The sequence below is a fragment of the Hyla sarda genome, chromosome 2 (genome assembly GCF_029499605.1).
Source record: "Hyla sarda isolate aHylSar1 chromosome 2, aHylSar1.hap1, whole genome shotgun sequence".
NCBI lineage: Eukaryota > Metazoa > Chordata > Amphibia > Anura > Hylidae > Hyla > Hyla sarda.
Window position 1 is genome coordinate 32,688,760 of NC_079190.1, and position 19,831 is coordinate 32,708,590.

Here is a 19,831-nt window from a genome sequence, read left to right on the forward strand (position 1 = left end):
ACTGTCTGTAGAATTGTATAGTGAGTCTGGTCTCAAGTTTCAATGGTCCAAAAAATACCGAAAATATTGTAACCAATATTGTAAGTTGAGGGGCCTCTATAGCAGTGATCTCCAACCTGCGGACCTCCAGATGTTGCAAAACTACAACTCCCAGCATGCCCGGACAGCCAACGGCTGTCCGGGCATGCTGGGAGTTGTAGTTTTGCAACATCTGGAGGTCCGCAGGTTGGAGACCACTGCTCTATAGTATAACAGTGATCACAAGTAAAAAGTAAAACCCTGTATTAACACAAAAAAAAAAATATACAAAACACTTATATGACTTTATAATGACTGAATTATTTATCCCACAACAACAAAACAACATAAAAAACCAAAGTGCAAGAATCGCTAATTTTGGTCTTAAAGGGGTATTCCAGGAAAAAAACTTTTTTATATATATATATATATATATATCAACTGGCTCCAGAAAGTTAAACAGATTTGTAAATTACTTCTATTAAAAAATCTTAATCCTTTCAGTACTTATGAGCTTCTGAAGTTAAAGGGGTATTCCAGGAAAAAAAATGTTTTTATATATCAACTGGCGCCGGAAAGTTAAACAGATTTGTAAATTACTTCTATTAAAAAATCTTAATCCTTCCAATAGTTATTAGCTTCTGAAGTTTTCTGTCTAAGTGCTCAATGATGATGTCACGTCCCGGGAGCTGTGCATGATGGGAGAATATCCCCATAGGAACTGCACAGCTCCGGGGACGTGAGTCATCAGAGAGCAGTTAGACAGAAAACAGCAACTCAACTTCAGAAGCTAATAACTATCGGAAGGATTAAGATTTTTTAATAGAAGTAATTTACAAATCTGCTTAACTTTCCAGAGCCAGTTGATATATATATATTTATATATATATATATATATATATATATATAAAAAAGTTTTTGCCTGGAATACCCCTGTAAGGTTGTTCTTTTCTGTCTAAATCCTCTCTGATGACACCTGTCTCGGGAAACGCCCAGTTTAGAAGCAAATCCCCATAGCAAACCTCTTCTAAACTGGGCGTTTCCCGAGACAAGTGTCATCAGAGAGGATTTAGACAGAAAAGAACAACCTTAACTTCAGAAGCTCATAAGTACTGAAAGGATTAAGATTTTTTTTAATAGAAGTAATTTACAAATCTGTTTAACTTTGTGGAGCCAGTTGATATATAAAAAAAAGTTTTTTCCTGGAATACCCCTTTAAAATTAAAACGATCACACGGCAGCACGTATTGCAAATATGGTGTCAAAAAAGAACAGCTCGTGCTTGCTTCAGCAGCACATTGACTTAAAAATTGGAACGATACAAAGAAGATTAGTGTGGCCCCAGCGCAAGGATGACACGCAAATACATGAAGCGTATCATATTAAAAAAGAAAAGAAAAAAAGGACAGCTCACCCTGCCAAATCATAAGCACAGTGGGGTTGTACGAAAAATAAAAAAAATTATGGCTGTCAGAGCATGGTAACATAAAAAAGGGGGAAAAAGGATTTTATTGTGAAAAGAAATCAGAACATAAAAAGCTATATAAATTGGGTGTCGCCATAATCGTACCCATATAATGACATAATTTTTACCGCACAATGAACGCCATAAAAAAAAAAAAAAATTTTAAAGTGAAATTGTTTACAATTTGTATCGACAAAACTTTACTACTAATAAAGAAAAAAAGGGAGATGAGATCACTAATAGAAAAGGGAGGAGAGAGCAGAGGGGAATGGAGGGAGTAATTGGCTTTTCTGATCAATGGAAGACCCCTCAAAGGGATATTCCAGGAAAAAACTTTTTCATATATATATATATATATATATATATATATATAGATATCAACCGGCTCCAGAAAGTTAAACAGATTTGTAAATGACTTCTATTAAAAAATCTTAATCCTTTCAATAATTATCAGCTGCTGAAGTTGAGTTGTTGTTTTCTGTCTGGCAACAGTGCTCTCTGCTGACATCTCTGCTTGCCTCGGGAACTGCACAGAGTAGAAGAGGTTTACTATGGGGATTTGCTTCTAAACTGGGCAGTTCCTGAGACAGGTGTCATCAGAGAGCACTTAGACAGAAAAGATCAACTCAACTTCAGCAGCTCATAAGTACTGAAAGGATGAAGATTTTTTTAATAGAAGTAATTTACAAATCTGTTTAACTTTCTGGAGTCAGTTGATATATAAAAAAAATTTTTTCCCTGGATAACCCCTTTAATTCTAGACTTGTGTAAGCATGCTAATGTGTGGAGGGTGGAAAACAACATGGGGTGGGGGGGGGGGGACATGTCCAAGGGAGTGGTGAGAGTACTGTGGGACAAATGTCTTGGGCAAGACAAGTCCATAATTAAAGGGGTACTCCCCCCCGAGACATCTTATCCCCTTAGTCGCTGGGGACCCCCACGATCTCAGTGCTGCACCCGGCAATCGTTTAGAGCGTCACGTTCAGAGCCGGAGGTTCGTTACATCACGGCTGCGCCCCACTCGTGATGTCACGGCTACGCCCCCTCAATGCAAGTCTATGGGAGGGGGCGTGACGGCCGCGCCCTGCTCATGATGTCATGGGCACTCCCCCTCAATGCAAGTCTATGGGAGGGGGCGTGACAGCCTTCACGCCCCCTCCCATAGACTTGCATTGAGGGGGCATGGCCGTGACGTCACAATCCTCCGCCCCGCATTGCCAGTCATCTGGCACGTAGCGAAGTTCGCTCCGTGCACTGGATGTCTGGGGTGCTGCAGCCGAGATCTCGGGGGTCCCCACCGGCGGGACCCCCGCAATCAATCTTATCCCCTATCCTTTGGATAGGGGATAAGATGTCTAGGTGCCTCTTTAAGTTGTGGTAGGAAACATATCAAAATGACAGAAGTAATCAAAGGAGAGGTGACGTTCTGTTACACTAGTCATGACGGATAATTTGGTAAAATTTTGGAACATTTCCAAATGGGATGTAGAGGTGAAGGAGAAGATCATGCAGTTTACACAATGGGCAAGAACACCTTCATCAATTCAAGATAAAGTCCTATAACTGATTGTACAGTCATCCCTTTATCTCCTGCAGGTGTTTTGCATTCTACCTTCCCAGTCGAAGGACAACTATGATTCCATAAAGAAGTATCTCAGCTTGGAGCAGCCGGTTCCGAGCCAATGTGTGCAGAGCCGCACTCTGAACAGGCAGAACATGCTCATGAGCGTCGCCACCAAAATCGCCATGCAAATCGTCTGCAAAACCGGAGGAGAACTGTGGGCAGTGGAGATTCCTGTGAGCGTCTAACCTTATACACTGTGAGACGACATTACTAGAATACCGTAACTAAATGCATATTATGTTCTTACAGCTCAAGTCTCTTATGGTGATTGGGATAGATGTCAACAAAGACGCCATCAATAAGTCTCAGTCAGTCGTGGGCTTTGTGGCGAGCACTAATTCAACACTAACCAGGTAAATCTATACTTTGGATACCTCCATTGATCAGTATGGCCACTTTCTACAATGACCATACACAGGAAGTTGATAGCAGATGCAGCTGTTGCCCATAGACATCTATGGAAAGAGAAGGGAGCAGAGCCACTACGGCTGGGCCTAGTTCCATTTTGCCTCAGTGCTGCATTACTACTGTGTATTATCCTTCATGCTGCATCTTCTGTGTATGAGACAGAAGAACACTTACTAGAAGCAGCAGCAGCTTGGCTGTGTGGTTCTCTCCCTCCCTCTCTTTTATTCTTTTATCATGTTACTGGTTTATCATGCGAGCATGTCCCTCATGTTACTGGAAAATGTGAGTATGTCCCTTTTGTAATGCCTGGGATATGATGGGACTTGTATGCCACATAACAAATACCACAAATTTGAAAGTTTTTATACAAGGGGCTTGCCTAGAGGATTTCTTACCCCAAGAATGAAGGTGTACAATATGTCTTGTACCAGCACATCATCACTACATCTAGTTACTGATAATGCCAGTATGTATGATTTTTTTCTGACATTTCGTGTACAGTGGGGATCAAAAGTTTGGGCACCCCAGGTACAAATTTGTGTTAATGTGCATAAAGAAGCCAAGGAAAGATGGAAAAATCTCCAAAAGGCATCAAATTACAGATTAGACATTCTTATAATATGTCAACAAAAGTTAGATTTTATTTCCATCATTTACACTTTCAAAATAACAGAAAACGAAAAAAATGGTGTCTGCAAAAGTTTATGCACCCTGCAGAATTTATAGCATGCACTGCTCCCTTTGCAAAGCTGAGACCTGCCAGTGTCATGGATTGTTCTCAATCATGATCTGGGAAGACCAGGTGATGTCAATCTCAAAGGTTTTAAATGCACAAACTCATCTGACCTTGCCCAAACAATCAGCACCATGGGTTCTTCTAAGCAGTTGTCTAGAAATCTGAAACTGAAAATAGTTGACGCTCACAAAGCTGGGGAAGATAGCAAAACGTTTTCAGATGTCAATATCCTCTGTTCGGAATGTAATTAAGAAATACCAGTCATCAGGAACATTGGAAGTTAAAGCAAGATCTGGAAGACCAAGAAAAATATCAGAAAGAACAGCTCACAGGATTGTGAGGAAAACTATTCAAAACCCACGTTTGACTGCACAATCCCTCCAGAAAGATCTGGCAGACACTGGAGTTGTGGTACACTATTCCACTATAAAGAGATACTTGTACAAATATGGTCTTCATGGAAGAGTCCTCAGAAGAAAACCTCTTGTATGTCCTCACCACAAAAATCTGCATTTGAACTCTGCACATGAACATACAGACAAGCCTGATGCATTTTGGAAACAAGTTCTGTGGACCAATGAGGTTAAAATTGAACTTGTTGGCTGGAATGAGCAAAGGTACGTTTAAAGAAGGAGGGGAACAGAATTTAATGAAAAGAACCTCTGTCCAACTGTTAAGCATGGAGGTGGATCAATCATACGTTGGGGCTGTATTGCAGCCAGTGGCACAGGGAACATCTCACGGGTAGAAGAAAAAATGGATTCAATAAAATTTCAGCAAATTTTGGATGCTAACTTGATGCCATCTGTGAAAAAGCTGAAGTTAAAGACAGGATGGCTTCTACAAATGGATAATGATCCTAAACACACCTCGAAATCCATGGGGGATTACATCAAGAGGCGTAAACTGAAGGTTTTGCCATGGCCTTCACAATCTCCTGACCTCAACATAATTGAAAATCTATGGATAGACCTTAAAAGAGCAGTGCGTGACAGACAGCCCAGAAATCTCAAAGAACTGGAAGACTTTTGTAAGGAAGAATGGGCAAAGATACCTCAAACAAGAATTGAAAGACTCTTGGCTGGCTACAAAAAGCATTTACAAGCTGTGATACTTGCCAAAGGGGGCAGTACAAGATATTAACTCTGCAGGGTGCCCAAACTTTTGCAGACACCATTTTTTTTGTTTTCTGTTATTTTGAAAGTGTAAATGATGGAAATAAAATCTAACTTTTGTTGACATATTATAAGAATGTCTAATCTGTAATTTGATGCCTTTTGGAGATTTTTCCATCTTTCCTTGGCTTCTTTATTCACATTAATACAAATTTTTACCTGGGGTGCCCAAACTTTTGATCCCCACTGTATGTCAGGTGGGGATATTTTGAGCAGGAGCTGAGTCTGCTAAATACCCAGCAGGTGCCAGTAGACACAGATAACTCCAGTGCTTGCTGTTTAAATGGGCATTGTCAATGTAAAAAAAACTTTTGACATGTCACAGAGACAAAATGAGCTATTAGAAGTGAGTGCTAAGTGTGTTCTCTCCCAGCTCTGTGTCAGGTGACCAAGACCGACTCCCAGTGTAAGTCTATGGTTGCCTACACAGAGAGCGGGGAGAGAAGTGGTCAGCTGGTGCTCTTTTCTCCCTATTTATTCTAGCTATCAGTCTGGGTCTGAACATTTAGACCCAACAGATCAAAACTTTTGACATATCTCTAAACGGGTTCTTTTTAACCCCCTAGATGCTGCAGTCAGTAGCAACAGCTGCATCTAGGCCGATAGATGCCAGGTGATGTACCTGTGCGACCGCTGCCATAGGCAGGTAGTAATAGGACAGAGTGTATGGAAAATCCACTATAATACATAAACATTGCAGTGTACTGTATAACCGATTAATTGCTTATACAAGTCCTCAAAGCGGACTAAAAGTGTGAAAAAAGGAAATACAACTGTTACATTTGTGTTTTCTTTTAAAGGGGTATTCCAGGAAAAACTTTTTTTTTTCTATCAACTGGCTCCAGAAAGTTAAACAGATTTGTAAATGACTTCTATTAAAAAATCTTAATCCTTTCAATTATTATCAACTGCTGAAGTTGAGTTGTTGTTTTCTGTCTGGCAACAGTGCCCTCTGCTGACATCTCTGCTTGTCTCGGGAACTGCACAGAGTAGAAGAGGTTTTCTGTGGGGATTTGCTTCTAAACTGGGCGGTTCACGAGACACGTGTCATCAGAGAGCACTTAGACAGAAAAGAACAACTAGACTTCAGCAGCTCATAAGTACTGAAAGGATTAAGATTTTTTAATAGAAGTAATTTACAAATCTGTTTACATTTCTGGAGCCAGTTGATATTTATAAAAAAGTTTTTTTTCCTGGAATACCCCTTTAAAGTATACCTGTCATTTGCAAAAACTTTTTTCTATAATGTAGATAATGACATCATATGTTTATTTGTAAAATACATTGGTTAAAAAATGTGTATTTTTGGTTTAAAATAGCTGTCTTCTCCCTGCAGCTATTTCATTTGTGTCCCCGTGCAGAGAAAAAAGTACAGGGACTGTGGGCAGGACAAACGTGGGCTCCTGGCTTATCAGTCATCTAGTTGGGAGCATGTCACAAAGCCTTAGGGCACAGAGCCCTGCTTGTCCTCAGTATACAGAGCCATTCCTGCTTGTCCTCAGTGCACAGAGCCCTGCTTGTCCTCAATGTACAGAGCCCTCCCTTCTTGTCCTCAGTATACAGAGCCCTGCTTGTCCTCAGTGTACAGAGTCCTGCTTGTCCTCAGTGTACAGAGCCCTGGTTGTCCTCAGTGTACAGAGCCCTGCTTGTCCTCAGTGTACAGAGCCCTGCTTGTCCTCAGTGTGCAGAGCCCTGCTTGTCCTCAGTGCACAGCGTCCCGTCCTGCTTGTCCTCAGTGCACAGAGCCCTGCTTTTCCTCAGTGCACAGAGCCCTGCTTTTCCTCAGTGCACAGAGCCCTGCTTGTCCTCATTGTACAGAGCCCTGCTTGTCCTCAGTGTACAGAGCCCTGCTTGTCCTCAGTGTGCAGAGCCCTGCTTGTCCTCAGTGCACAGCGTCCCGTCCTGCTTGTCCTCAGTGTACAGAGCCCTGCTTGTCCTCAGTGTACAGAGCCCTGCTTGTCCTCATTGTACAGAGCCCAGCTTGTCCTCAGTGTACAGAGCCCTGCTTGTCCTCAGTGTACAGAGCCCTGCTTGTCCTCAGTGTACAGAGCCCTGCTTGTCCTCAGTGTACAGAGCCCTGCTTGTCCTCAGTGTACAGAGCCCTGATTGTCCTCAGTGTACAGAGCCCTTCTTGTCCTCAGTGTGCAGAGCCCTGATTGTCCTCAGTGCACAGTGTCCCGTCCTGCTTGTCCTCAGTGTACAGAGCCCTGCTTGTCCTCAGTGTACAGAGCCCTGCTTGTCCTCAGTGTACAGAGCCCTCCCTTCTTATTCTCAGTATATAGAGCCCTCCCTGCTTGTCCTCAGTGCACAGAGCCCAGCTTGTCCTCAGTATACAGAGCCTTGCTTGTCCTCAGTGTACAGGGCCCTGCTTGTCCTCAGTGTACAGAGCCCTGCTTGTCCTCAGTGTACAGAGCCCTGCTTGTCCTCAGTGTACAGAGCCCAGCTTGTCCTCAGTGTACAGAGCCCAGATTGTCCTCAGTGTACAGAACCCTGCTTGTCCTCAGTGCACAGAGCCCTGCTTGTTCTCAGTGTACAGAGCCCTCCCAGCATGTCCTCAGTATACAGAGCCCTCCCTGCTTGTCCTCAGTGCACAGAGCCCAGCTTGTCTTCAGTGTACAGAGCCCTGCTTGTCCTCAGTGTACAGAGCCCTGCTTGTTCTCAGTGCACAGAGCCCTGCTTGTCCTCAGTGTACAGAGCCCTGCTTTTCCTCAGTGTACAGAGCCCTGCTTGTTTTCAGTGCAGAGCCCTGCTTGTCCTCAGTGTACAGAGCCCTGCTTGTCCTCACTGTACAGAGCCCTGCTTGTCCTCACTGTACAGAGCCCTGCTTGTCCTCAGTGCACAGAGCCCTGCTTGTCCTCAGTGCACAGAGCCCTGCTTGTCCTCAGTGTAAAGAGCCCTGCTTGTCCTCAGTGGAATAAACCACAGGGTGGCATTAAGAAGAACAACTTGTCCTGCAAAAAATAAGCTCTCATACAACATTGAAAGTGAAAAACGAAATTCTCTGCAGTGTAAAGGGTTTAATTCTTGGACAAATCCTATAAGTACAGATAATGAACATGGCCGTAAGTGACAGGAACTTTTTATTATTAACGTAAGCGCTGCAGAACTTTTCGTCATTTCTTATTTTCCTTCTTTCATTTATCTTTGTCTGCTATTTTTTAGATATAAATTTTAGCCTGTAACAGAATAGCGATTTTGCCAGGTAGTTGTTTTCTCCTCTTAAGGCAAGTTAATATTACACATTATGCCGGTGCTCACCTCAAGAATGGAGTTTGTGAAATTTCAGCTTTCAGACCTCCCTGCTTGTCATCAGTGCACAGAGCCCTGCTTGTCCTCAGTGCACAAGAGCCCTGCTTGTACTCAGTGCACAGAGCCCTGCTTGTCCTCGGTGTACAGAGCCCTGCTTGTCCTCAGTGTACAGAGCCCTGCTTGTCCTCAGTGTACAGAGCCCTGCTTGTCCTCAGTGCACAAGAGCCCTGCTTGTCCTCAGTGTACAGAGCCCTGCTTGTCCTCAGTGTACAGAGCCCTGCTTGTCCTCAGTGTACAGAGCCCTGCTTGTCCTCAGTGCACAGAGCCCTGCTTGTCCTCAGTGTACAGAGCCCTGCTTGTCCTCAGTGTACAGAGCCCTGCTTGTCCTCAGTGTACAGAGCCCTGCTTGTCCTCAGTGTACAGAGCCCTGCTTGTCCTCAGTGTACAGAGCCCTGCTTGTCCTCAGTGTACAGAGCCCTGCTTGTCCTCAGTGTACAGAGCCCTGCTTGTCCTCAGTGTGCAGAGCCCTGCTTGTCCTCAGTGCACAGCGTCCCGTCCTGCTTGTCCTCAGTGCACAGAGCCCTGCTTTTCCTCAGTGCACAGAGCCCTGCTTGTCCTTAGTGTACAGAGCCCTGCTTGTCCTTAGTGTACAGAGCCCTGCTTGTCCTCAGTGTACAGAGCCCTGCTTGTCCTCATTGTACAGAGCCCAGCTTGTCCTCAGTGTACAGAGCCCAGCTTGTCCTCAGTGTACAGAGCCCTGATTGTCCTCAGTGCACAGAGCCCTGCTTGTCCTCAGTGCACAGAGCCCTGCTTGTCCTCAGTGTACAGAGCCCTGCTTGTCCTCAGTGTACAGAGCCCTGCTTGTCCTCAGTGTACAGAGCCCTGCTTGTCCTCAGTGTACAGAGCCCTGCTTGTCCTCAGTGTACAGAGCCCTGCTTGTCCTCAGTGTACAGAGCCCTGCTTGTCCTCAGTGTACAGAGCCCTGCTTGTCCTCAGTGTGCAGAGCCCTGCTTGTCCTCAGTGCACAGCGTCCCGTCCTGCTTGTCCTCAGTGCACAGAGCCCTGCTTTTCCTCAGTGCACAGAGCCCTGCTTGTCCTTAGTGTACAGAGCCCTGCTTGTCCTCAGTGTACAGAGCCCTGCTTGTCCTCAGTGTACAGAGCCCTGCTTGTCCTCATTGTACAGAGCCCAACTTGTCCTCAGTGTACAGAGCCCTGCTTGTCCTCAGTGTACAGAGCCCTGCTTGTCCTCAGTGTACAGAGCCCTGCTTGTCCTCAGTGTACAGAGCCCTGCTTGTCCTCAGTGTACAGAGCCCTGCTTGTCCTCAGTGTGCAGAGCCCTGCTTGTCCTCAGTGCACAGCGTCCCGTCCTGCTTGTCCTCAGTGCACAGAGCCCTGCTTTTCCTCAGTGCACAGAGCCCTGCTTGTCCTTAGTGTACAGAGCCCTGCTTGTCCTCAGTGTACAGAGCCCTGCTTGTCCTCAGTGTACAGAGCCCTGCTTGTCCTCATTGTACAGAGCCCAACTTGTCCTCAGTGTACAGAGCCCTGCTTGTCCTCAGTGTACAGAGCCCTGCTTGTCCTCAGTGTACAGAGCCCTGCTTGTCCTCAGTGTACAGAGCCCTGCTTGTCCTCAGTGTACAGAGCCCTGATTGTCCTCAGTGTACAGAGCCCTGATTGTCCTCAGTGTGCAGAGCCCTGCTTGTCCTCAGTGCACAGTGTCCCGTCCTGCTTGTCCTCAGTGCACAGAGCCCTGCTTTTCCTCAGTGTACAAAGCCCTGCTTGTCCTTAGTGCACAGAGCCCAGCTTGTCCTTAGTGCACAGAGCCCAGCTTGTCCTCAGTGTGCAGAGCCCTGCTTGTCCTCAGTGCACAGCGTCCCGTCCTGCTTGTCCTCAGTGCACAGAGCCCTGCTTTTCCTCAGTGCACAGAGCCCTGCTTGTCCTTAGTGTACAGAGCCCTGCTTGTCCTCAGTGTACAGAGCCCTGCTTGTCCTCCGTGTACAGAGCCCTGCTTGTCCTCATTGTACAGAGCCCAACTTGTCCTCAGTGTACAGAGCCCTGCTTGTCCTCAGTGTACAGAGCCCTGCTTGTCCTCAGTGTACAGAGCCCTGCTTGTCCTCAGTGTACAGAGCCCTGCTTGTCCTCATTGTACAGAGCCCTGATTGTCCTCAGTGTACAGAGCCCTGCTTGTCCTCAGTGTGCAGAGCCCTGCTTGTCCTCAGTGCACAGTGTCCCGTCCTGCTTGTCCTCAGTGCACAGAGCCCTGCTTTTCCTCAGTGTACAAAGCCCTGCTTGTCCTTAGTGCACAGAGCCCAGCTTGTCCTCAGTGCACAGTGTCCTGCTTGTCCTCAGTGTACAGAGTCCTGCTTGTTCCGCCCACACTTCCTGTATTTTGTCTCCGCACAGAGACACACAGGTGGTAGTTACAGTGACAAAAAAATTTTCTTTAAAAAATATACAAATTACAAATGTACACATACTGCTTTTATCTACATTATATAAAAAGGTTTTTCAAATGAAAGGTACACTTTCTTTTGTCATCTTGCATCCCAAAAAATTGGAACAAACCATAGGGTGGCATTAAGATGAACAACTTATCCTGCAAAAAATAAGCTCTCATCCAACATTGAAAGTGAAAAACTAAAATCTCTGCAGTGTAAAGGGTTTAACTCTTGGACAAATCCTATAAGTACAGATAATGAACATGGCCGTAAGTGACAGGAACTTTTTATTATTAACGTAAGCGCTGCAGAACTTTTCATCATTTCTTATTTTCCTTCTTTCTTTTATCTTTGTCGGCTTTTTCTTAGATGTAAATTTTAGCCTGTAACAGAATATCGGTTTTGCCAGGTAGTTGTTTTCTCCTCTTAAGGCAAGTTAATATTACACATTATGCCGGTGCTCACCTCAAGAATGGAGTTTGTGAAATTTCAGCTTTCAGCTGTGTTTTATCTTTTTATTTATTTATTTATTATATTTTTTCCTTTATTTTTTTTTAGGTGGTTTTCGCAGTGTATGATTCAGAAAACATCTACAGATTTTGCTGATTGCTTGAAAGTGTGTATGAAAGGTAATTTATCCGCCGGGCCCCGAGCAGCTAAGATTGGCAGATAGCGCTCCCTGTGTATTAATCAGTCCTGAAATATCAGACAGCAAAATAGGCAGCAAAAACATGTTTACCATTAATCTGCATAATGTCTTCTGTGCGCGGAGACTGCTGTACGCACCAAAAACAGAAACATTCCGCTAAAGGGGCATGCGGCAGAACTTTAAGCTAACATAACTGCTTGCAGTTTCATTATTGTTTGTAGGACTACTTGATAGTTATGTTTTTTTACACATTATTTTCACAGGACGCAGTTTTTCCCCATTGCTGTCTGTAGTGTAGAAAAGAATACAACAAGTAGAACATGCTGCATTGCTGAAAAATCTTACCCCTTCCTGTTTTAGCCTATTCTGTCCTATTGCGATCCGAACTGTTAGGCTACATTCACATCACATTTTTAATATACACTTTTGGAAACAAAAAGCTGACAAAACTGTATGTAGATGTACGCTATAAACCCCTCCCCCCCCCTTCAACTCACTTATTAAAAAAAAAAAAGCCTGTGAGTCCTGCTTTCCCTGCCCACTTTTTGAGGAAGTCTGTGAGCCCTGCTTCCTCCACCTGCTTATAGAGAAAGCATGTGAGTCCTGCTTCTTCCACCTGCTTATAGAGAAAGCCTGTGAGTCCTGCTTCCTCCACTCACTTATACAGAAAGCCTGTGAGTTCTGCTTCCTGCACCCATTAATAAAGCCTGTGAGTTGTGCCTCATCCACTCATTTATAGAAAAAGCCTGTGAGATCTGTGTCATCCTTCCACTTATAGAGAAAGTGTCATGGAAGGGGGGACCGGGAACAAGGAGTTAGTGAGCCCTAACTGCCCTACAACTGCTGTCCCTTCCTATTGCCCATTTTCCCTAAACAACGGATCAACAACCACAAGGACGGACCCTATACTGCTCTAAAGTGTATGGGCATAAGAGGAAAACAAAATAATCCAAACTTTACATGTCGGGAAACAAGTCAGGAACATAACAGGAATACTACAAAGCTACAGTCAGATATAGCATACTAATAAACAGTTCAAGAACCAGGATCGAAGTTCAAGAACCAGGATCGAAATTAATGGCAGATATGATGATGTGAACAAGACTAAAACATGAGGATATATGAGTATACAGCAGACAAAACCAGGAGATGCAGGGGATGAAGAGGTAAACTAAATGTTACAACACTAAACGGGTCAGGAAATCAAGAGCACTGTTCACACTGGACTCTAAACAAGGAACACACTGGACACCCCACTCCAAGCATGGAGGGACAACAATACTAAAGCCAAATAGGCTCCTAGCTAGCGGGCACACTCCACAGTGTGAACAGGATATTAGCTTAGGAGGGAACAAAAATCTTAAATACAAGCAAACACGGGTACAGACAAAAGGCTAACTCACTCCTAGATAGACGGATTAGCACAAGGCTCAGAACAGGATTCTATCCTAGGAGATCAAATAAGAAATCAAATAAGGTCAAAACAGGACTGACAAAACGCACAGTGTGAATATGGACTCAGAAAACACAAGGCATATGCAAAAGGAACAATACAAGAATACTAAAACCAGACAAAGTACTCAAACAAGGCAAGCTAAAATCTATATATCAAACGGGACAGTAAACCATGGTTAAAACTCAGGATGTGTTCAGACAGACATAGACTAAGGTGCATGTAGAAAACATGATGAGAGTAACAGGTGAACTTACCAGCCCAGAACAGCACCTGAAGTTCTGAAGGGCTGGAAGGTTAACTCTTCCTAGGGAGAATAAACACAGACATAAACATAATTTCTGAACAGGACCCAAAGCAGAAAAATGCAAAATACAGAGAAACAGACATTACAATTACTGCCAGAACTTACAGAGATAGCCTGTGAGTCCTGCGTCCTCCTCCCACTTATAGAGAAAGTGTGTGAGCCCTGCTTCCCCCACCCACTTATAGAGAAAGCCTGTGAGCCCTGCTTCCCCCACCCACTTATAGAGAAAGCCTGTGAGTCCTGCTTCCTCCTCCCACTTATAGAGAAAGTGTGTGAGCCCTGCTTCCCCCACCCACTTATAGAGAGAGCCTGTGAGTCCTGCTACTCCCACCCACTTATAGAGAAAGCCTGTGAGTCCTGCTTCCCCCAACCACTTATAGAGAGATCCTATGAGTCCTGCTTCCCCCACCCACTTATAGAGAGCCTGTGAATCCTGCTTCCCCCACCCATTTATAGAGAGATCCTATGAGTCCTGCTTCCTCCCTCCACTTATAGAGAAAGCGTGTGACCCCTGCTTCTCCTACCCACTTATAGAGAAAGCCTGTGAGTCCTGCTTCCTCCTCCCACTTATAGAGAAAGTGTGTGAGCCCTGCTTCCCCCACCCACTTAGAGAAAGCCTGTGATTCCTGCTTCCTCTCCCCACTTATAGAGAAATCCTGTGAGTCCTGCTTCTCCCACCCACTTATAGAGAAAGCCTGTGAGTCCTTCTTCCCCCACCCACTTATAGAGAAAGCCTGTGATTCCTGCTTCATCCACCCACTTATAGAGAAATCCTGTGAGTCCTGCTTCCCCCACCCACTTATAGAGAAAGCCTGTGAGTCCTTCTTCCCCCACCTACTTATAGAGAAAGCCTGTGAGTCCTGCTTCCTCCTCCAAATTATAGAGAAAGCCTTTGAGTCCTCCTTCCTCCCCCCACTTATAGAGAAATCATGTGAGTCCTGCTTCCCCACCCACTTATAGAGAAAGCATGTGAGTCCTGCTTCCCCCACCCACTTATAGAGAAATCCTGTGAGTTCTGCTTCATCCACCCACTTATAGAGAAATCCTGTGAGTCCTGCTTCCCCCACCACTTATAGAGAGAACCTGTGAGTCCTGCTTCCCCCACTCTTATAGAGAAATCCTGTGAGTCCTGCTTCCCCCACCACTTATAGAGAAATCCTGTGAGTCCTGCTTCCCCCACCACTTATAGAGAGAGCCTGTGAGTCCTGCTTCCCCCACTCTTATAGAGAAATCCTGTGAGTCCTGCTTCCCCCACCACTTATAGAAAAATCCTGTGAGTCCTGCTTCCTCCACCCACTTATAGATAAATCCTGTGAGCAGAGGCGTAGCTAGAAACCTCAGGGCCCCTGTGTGAAAAATTGCCTTGGGCCCCCCTACCACCTGACGACCTGCTTCCCCAATCCCGGACGACCCCTTACTTGGCCGCACAAACATATCAGTGACTATAGCACTGATGGGACACAGTCAGGAGAATACACAACAATATAAGTGACTAACAGGCAGGGCCAGACAGACAAAACAGACATTTAAGAATAAGCAGCCCATTTTTCTGGAGGGGGTCCAACTGTTGGGACCCCCACCAATCACCTTGGTTTCAGTTACTCTCAGGCTGTTATAAAGCTATGGAGATGGAGATGGAGAGCCACAGATTAGGGTATAGCATCACCCATCATCACTGCAGAACTTACAAGTGATTACAGCTCTGATGGGACAGTCAGGAGAATACATAATGATATCAGTGACCTGAGTGACGTATTCTCTGTTGTCTTTTCTTTTCTTCTTCATCTGGTCCAGACGCCAGAACTTCTTCCAGCTCCATCTTCTCTGCAGAATCTGACACCTGGACATCATAGGTTCTCACTTTGTCAGCAGATCCTCATCCTCTGTATGGAGACAATAATCATTATTATTATTCTAAATACTGTACCCCTGAATATAATACTGCCACCCACTGTATCCCCTGAATATAAAACTACCATCCCCTGTACCTCCTGCATATAATACTGTCACTCACTGCACCCCCTGAATATTATACAGCCACCCACTGTACCCCCTGAATATAATACTGCCACCCACTGTACCCTCTGAATATAATGCTGCCACCCACTGTATCCCCTGAATATAATACTGCCACACACTGTACCCCCTGAATATAATACTGCCACCCACTTTACCCCCTGAATATAATACTGCCACCCACTGTACCCCCTAAATATAATACTGCCAACTACTGTACCCCTGAATATAATCCTGCCACCCACTGTACCCCCCTGAATATAATCCTGCCACCCACTGTACCCCCTGAATATAATAATACCACGCACTGTACCCCCTGAATATAATACTGCCACATACAGTACATACACACACCATTCACACATACAGTACATACACACACATCATAGACACGCCGCCTCGGCCCCCCCCCCCCCCCCACATGCATAATATATACATACACACACATCATGCATACACATCATACATACACCCGCCGCCTCCAGACCCCCCCCCCCCGCATAATACATCTCCACACATCATACATACATCTTGTTTACACACATCTATCATTCATACACACTCATCATTCATACATCATACATACAGTACATACACACACATCATTCATACATCATAGATACAGTACATACCCACACATCATACATACACACGCATCATACATACAGTACATACACACACATCATACATACAGTACATACACACACATCATACATACACACGCTGCCTCCGGAACCCAAATTCTATGATCACCTCATGAACAAGCAGATATCATTCTTCAGGATGGCTGAACGTGTGCAGCCCACATAACAGGGTTACATCTGTTACATGTAACCCTACCCTAATGTTAATCTGTACAGGATGATTTATGATGAGAGGTTTCCACATTATATATTTTTTTCTCTAACTTAAAGGAGTACTCCAGGATGCAAAATTTGTCATTCAGACTGCCGGCAGTAAAATAATAAATATACATACCTGCTGTCGCTCCCCAGGTGCCTCCAGTAACCCGCTCCGGCCTCCGCCACGATCCTCTTCCTGGTTGCCTCTCAGCCTATTGCCGGCCAAGGTGAAACTTCGCTGCAGCTGGTGATTGGCTGAGTGCAGTATGAACCACCGACCACCGGGATCACACTGGAGCGGGTTACTGGAGGCACCTGGGGAGCGACAGCAGGTATGTATATTTATCAATTTACTGCTGGCAGTCTGAATGACACTTTTTGCATCCTGGAGTACTCCTTTAAGACATTTACTGTAAGCCAGTGTTTTCCAACCATGGCACCTCCAGCTGTTGCAAGACTACAACTCCCAGCATGCCCAGACAGCCTTTGGCTTTCCGGGCATGCTGGGAGTTTTAGTTTTGCAACAGCAGGAGACACAAAACTACAAATCCCAGCATGCCCAAACAACCTTTGGCTGTCCAGGCATGCTGAGAGTTGTAGTTTTACAACAGCTGAAGGCACCATGGTTGGAAAACACTGGTTCCTGACGTCAGAGGATGTCACTATGCGCAACTACTATGAAGTGAGCGCAGGAGCTCCTGCGCTAACTTCATAGCTGCGCCACAAATGAACCGCGCTGCGCGCTGTACATTTATAATGAGCAGGGTTTACTCATACCGGGCGGGATAGCGGGGTCCGCTAACCGGAGGGAAGGGAAGAGTCATGCGGGCGACATGCATAAGGGTCCTGCGGGCGACATGCATAAGGGTCCTGCGGGCGACATGCATAAGGGTCCTGCGGGAGACATGCATAAGGGTCCTGTGGGCGGCCGTGCATAAGGGTCCTGCGGGCAGTCACTGGAAAGGAGAGAGGCAGGGCTTCCTGTTGGTGCTGTACGTGCCCTGCCCCTCCTCCTCCACTCACTCAATGCAGCGGAAAGGCAGGGGTGGGATAGTTACTCAGGTCCCACCCCAGGTCCTCCTCATGTTGACTCCGCTGCTACCTCACGGACAGGCCTGGTAGTAGCTGCTGTCATACTGATTAATTAAAATGATGGCGGTGCCGGCCATCATTTGATTGTGGCAAGGGGCCCCCTGGCTAAGGGGCCCGGTCACCATAGCGACCGTTGCGACCTCTATAGCTATGCCACTGCCTGTGAGTCCTGCTTCATCCTCACACTTATAGAGAAAGCCTGTGAGTCATGTTTTCCCACCTTCTTATACTGAAAACCTGTGAGTCCTGCTTCCCCAACCCCTTATAGGGAAAGCCTGTGAGTCTTGCTTCTTCCACCCATTTATACAGGAAGCCTGTGAGTCCTGCTTTATCCACCCAGTTATACAGAGAGCCTGTGAGTCCTACTTCCCAAACCACTCATACAGAAAAAAATCACATTGAAAAAAACAAGTTCCCTGTGTGCACCCTATGCTAACAGCATTACAAAGCCATGGATGTCATAAGCTTTATACGGTAATAGCAGCATTCCACGCCACGCAGGCATCTAATGAAAAGTATCTGGACTATTATGAGCACTGGCAGGCAGCTTTTATCTGAAGAAGAAGATAAGAAGTGGAAAATATAATAGGTTCTCAAGGACTCCGGTATCCCGGCTCTTAGTAGAGAACGCTTACTGCTAAGGCTTTGTGTCTCTGTTTATTCGGCACGGAGATTGTAAATCGTTCCAAACATTATCTTACCCTGACCTTAATGGACATATCTACAATATTGGCAGCTGGGCTACAAATACTGCAATGTTCTGGATCTAGTGATTATGAGATCTATGTTCTTAAACATTGCTTTTATAGCACCAACATATTCCACAGTGCTGTACAGAGATCGTCACCATTCATTAATACGACGTTGTTATTTTTTTGTGTTCACTTTAGGTGCTATTGAAAAGTGGCAGAAAAGTAACAATGCCCTGCCCGGCCGTATAATCGTCTATCGGGACGGAGTTGGGGATGGACAGCTACAGATGCTTCTTGATTATGAAATCCCTCAATTCCTCGGCTTCTTTAAAGAGTCCCGCCCTGCATACAGGTATGGAGGTATTAGTGGAAGCATGCACTTCAGGGGAATTTAAAGGGGTTCTTCACCCCCAGACATCTTATCCCCTATACAAAGGATAGGGGATTAGATTTCTGATTATGGGGGTCCCGCCGCTGGGACCCCCATGAACTCTGTACAGCACCTGACGTTCATTTAGAATGCTGGGTGCGGGCGGGGTGTGTGTGTGTGTGACATCACGGCCACGCCTCCTCATGGCGTCACGCCACACCCCCGTGACATCACGACCCCTGCTGCCTGCTCCAAGCGTTCCGACACAAAATGTTCCGAACGCTGGGTCAGCGGAGTACCCCTTTGAAAGTCACAATATTTAGATTGTATAGACCATTCAAACTCTACATATAATAAAAATGAATTGCCCTTATGAGACTCAAGATCCTTTTACATTGGACTGACATGAGAGGTAATCTTGTTTATTGAGCCTTATGAACATCTCAGTGCCGGGCCGCACACATCACTCATCATTGATGGCCGTACATGTCATAGTTACATAGTTAGTATGGTTGAAAAAAGACATACATCCATCAAGTCCAACCAGGGAATTGAAGGGAAGGGTGTAAGGGATAAGGGGAAGTGTCATGTATACATAGACTGATGTGCGGCCAACCAGCAAGGATTTTTGGGGCTGCACAATCCCAGCAATCAGCCGCCGAACAAGGGATTGTTTGTCCCTTGGCTGATAGCTGGTCCCTTTACCTGGGGCAATAAATGTCCCATTCGGACGATAATTATCCAAAACAAGGGGCCTTCTGTGTATGATTATGTCTGGACAGGTCAGGCATCATTTTGTATTGTTTATGTCATCCAGCTATGAAGCTTTACAAGTTGCATTCTCCATACACTTAAGTGGAGCCCTGAATGTGTGTGCGGCCCCCTGCATTGGAGTTATGGAAAAAACCTAGCACCTACAGACTTCTGAGAATTTATATATTCTATATTTAAAACATCTATTTGGGACATCCCCACCTTTTTTTTCTCATGTCAGTCTCTTAAAGTGTACCTGTCGTCAACAAAAACTTTTTATATAATGTAGATAATACCATTATATGTATATTTGAAATATACATTGGTTAAAAAAAAATGTGTAGATTTTTGGGTGAAAAATTTATATTCCTGCAGCTATTGTCTGTGTGTCTCTATGAGGATTCCAAATACAGAAAGTGAGAGTGGACAAGCAGGGCTCTGTGTAGGTTCCCGAATGGTCAATCATGCTGCTGTGTGAACCCATAGCACATCAAAGAGCCTCAGTGTACAGAGCCCTGCTTGTCCTCAGCATACAGAGCCCTGCTTG

The 19,831-nt window shown here is 45.2% G+C and overlaps 1 protein-coding gene and 1 non-coding gene across 6 annotated transcripts in view; both read left to right on the top strand.

Annotated features, from left to right (window-relative positions):
• PIWIL4 (piwi like RNA-mediated gene silencing 4) overlaps positions 1 to 19,831 on the top strand; it is a 319,725-nt gene that overhangs the window by 237,286 nt on the left and 62,608 nt on the right. For all 5 annotated transcript variants that reach the window (XM_056561503.1, XM_056561500.1, XM_056561501.1 and 2 more), the window contains 4 exons: positions 3,080 to 3,280; positions 3,357 to 3,460; positions 11,669 to 11,739; positions 18,360 to 18,513. In XM_056561503.1, coding sequence (XP_056417478.1) covers positions 3,080 to 3,280; positions 3,357 to 3,460; positions 11,669 to 11,739; positions 18,360 to 18,513 — 530 coding nt within the window. The remainder of the gene's footprint in view (positions 1 to 3,079; positions 3,281 to 3,356; positions 3,461 to 11,668; positions 11,740 to 18,359; positions 18,514 to 19,831) is intronic.
• On the top strand, positions 1,297 to 1,405 carry LOC130359721 (U6 spliceosomal RNA). Its single transcript, XR_008890412.1, has one exon. It is a non-coding gene; the product is annotated as a U6 spliceosomal RNA (small nuclear RNA).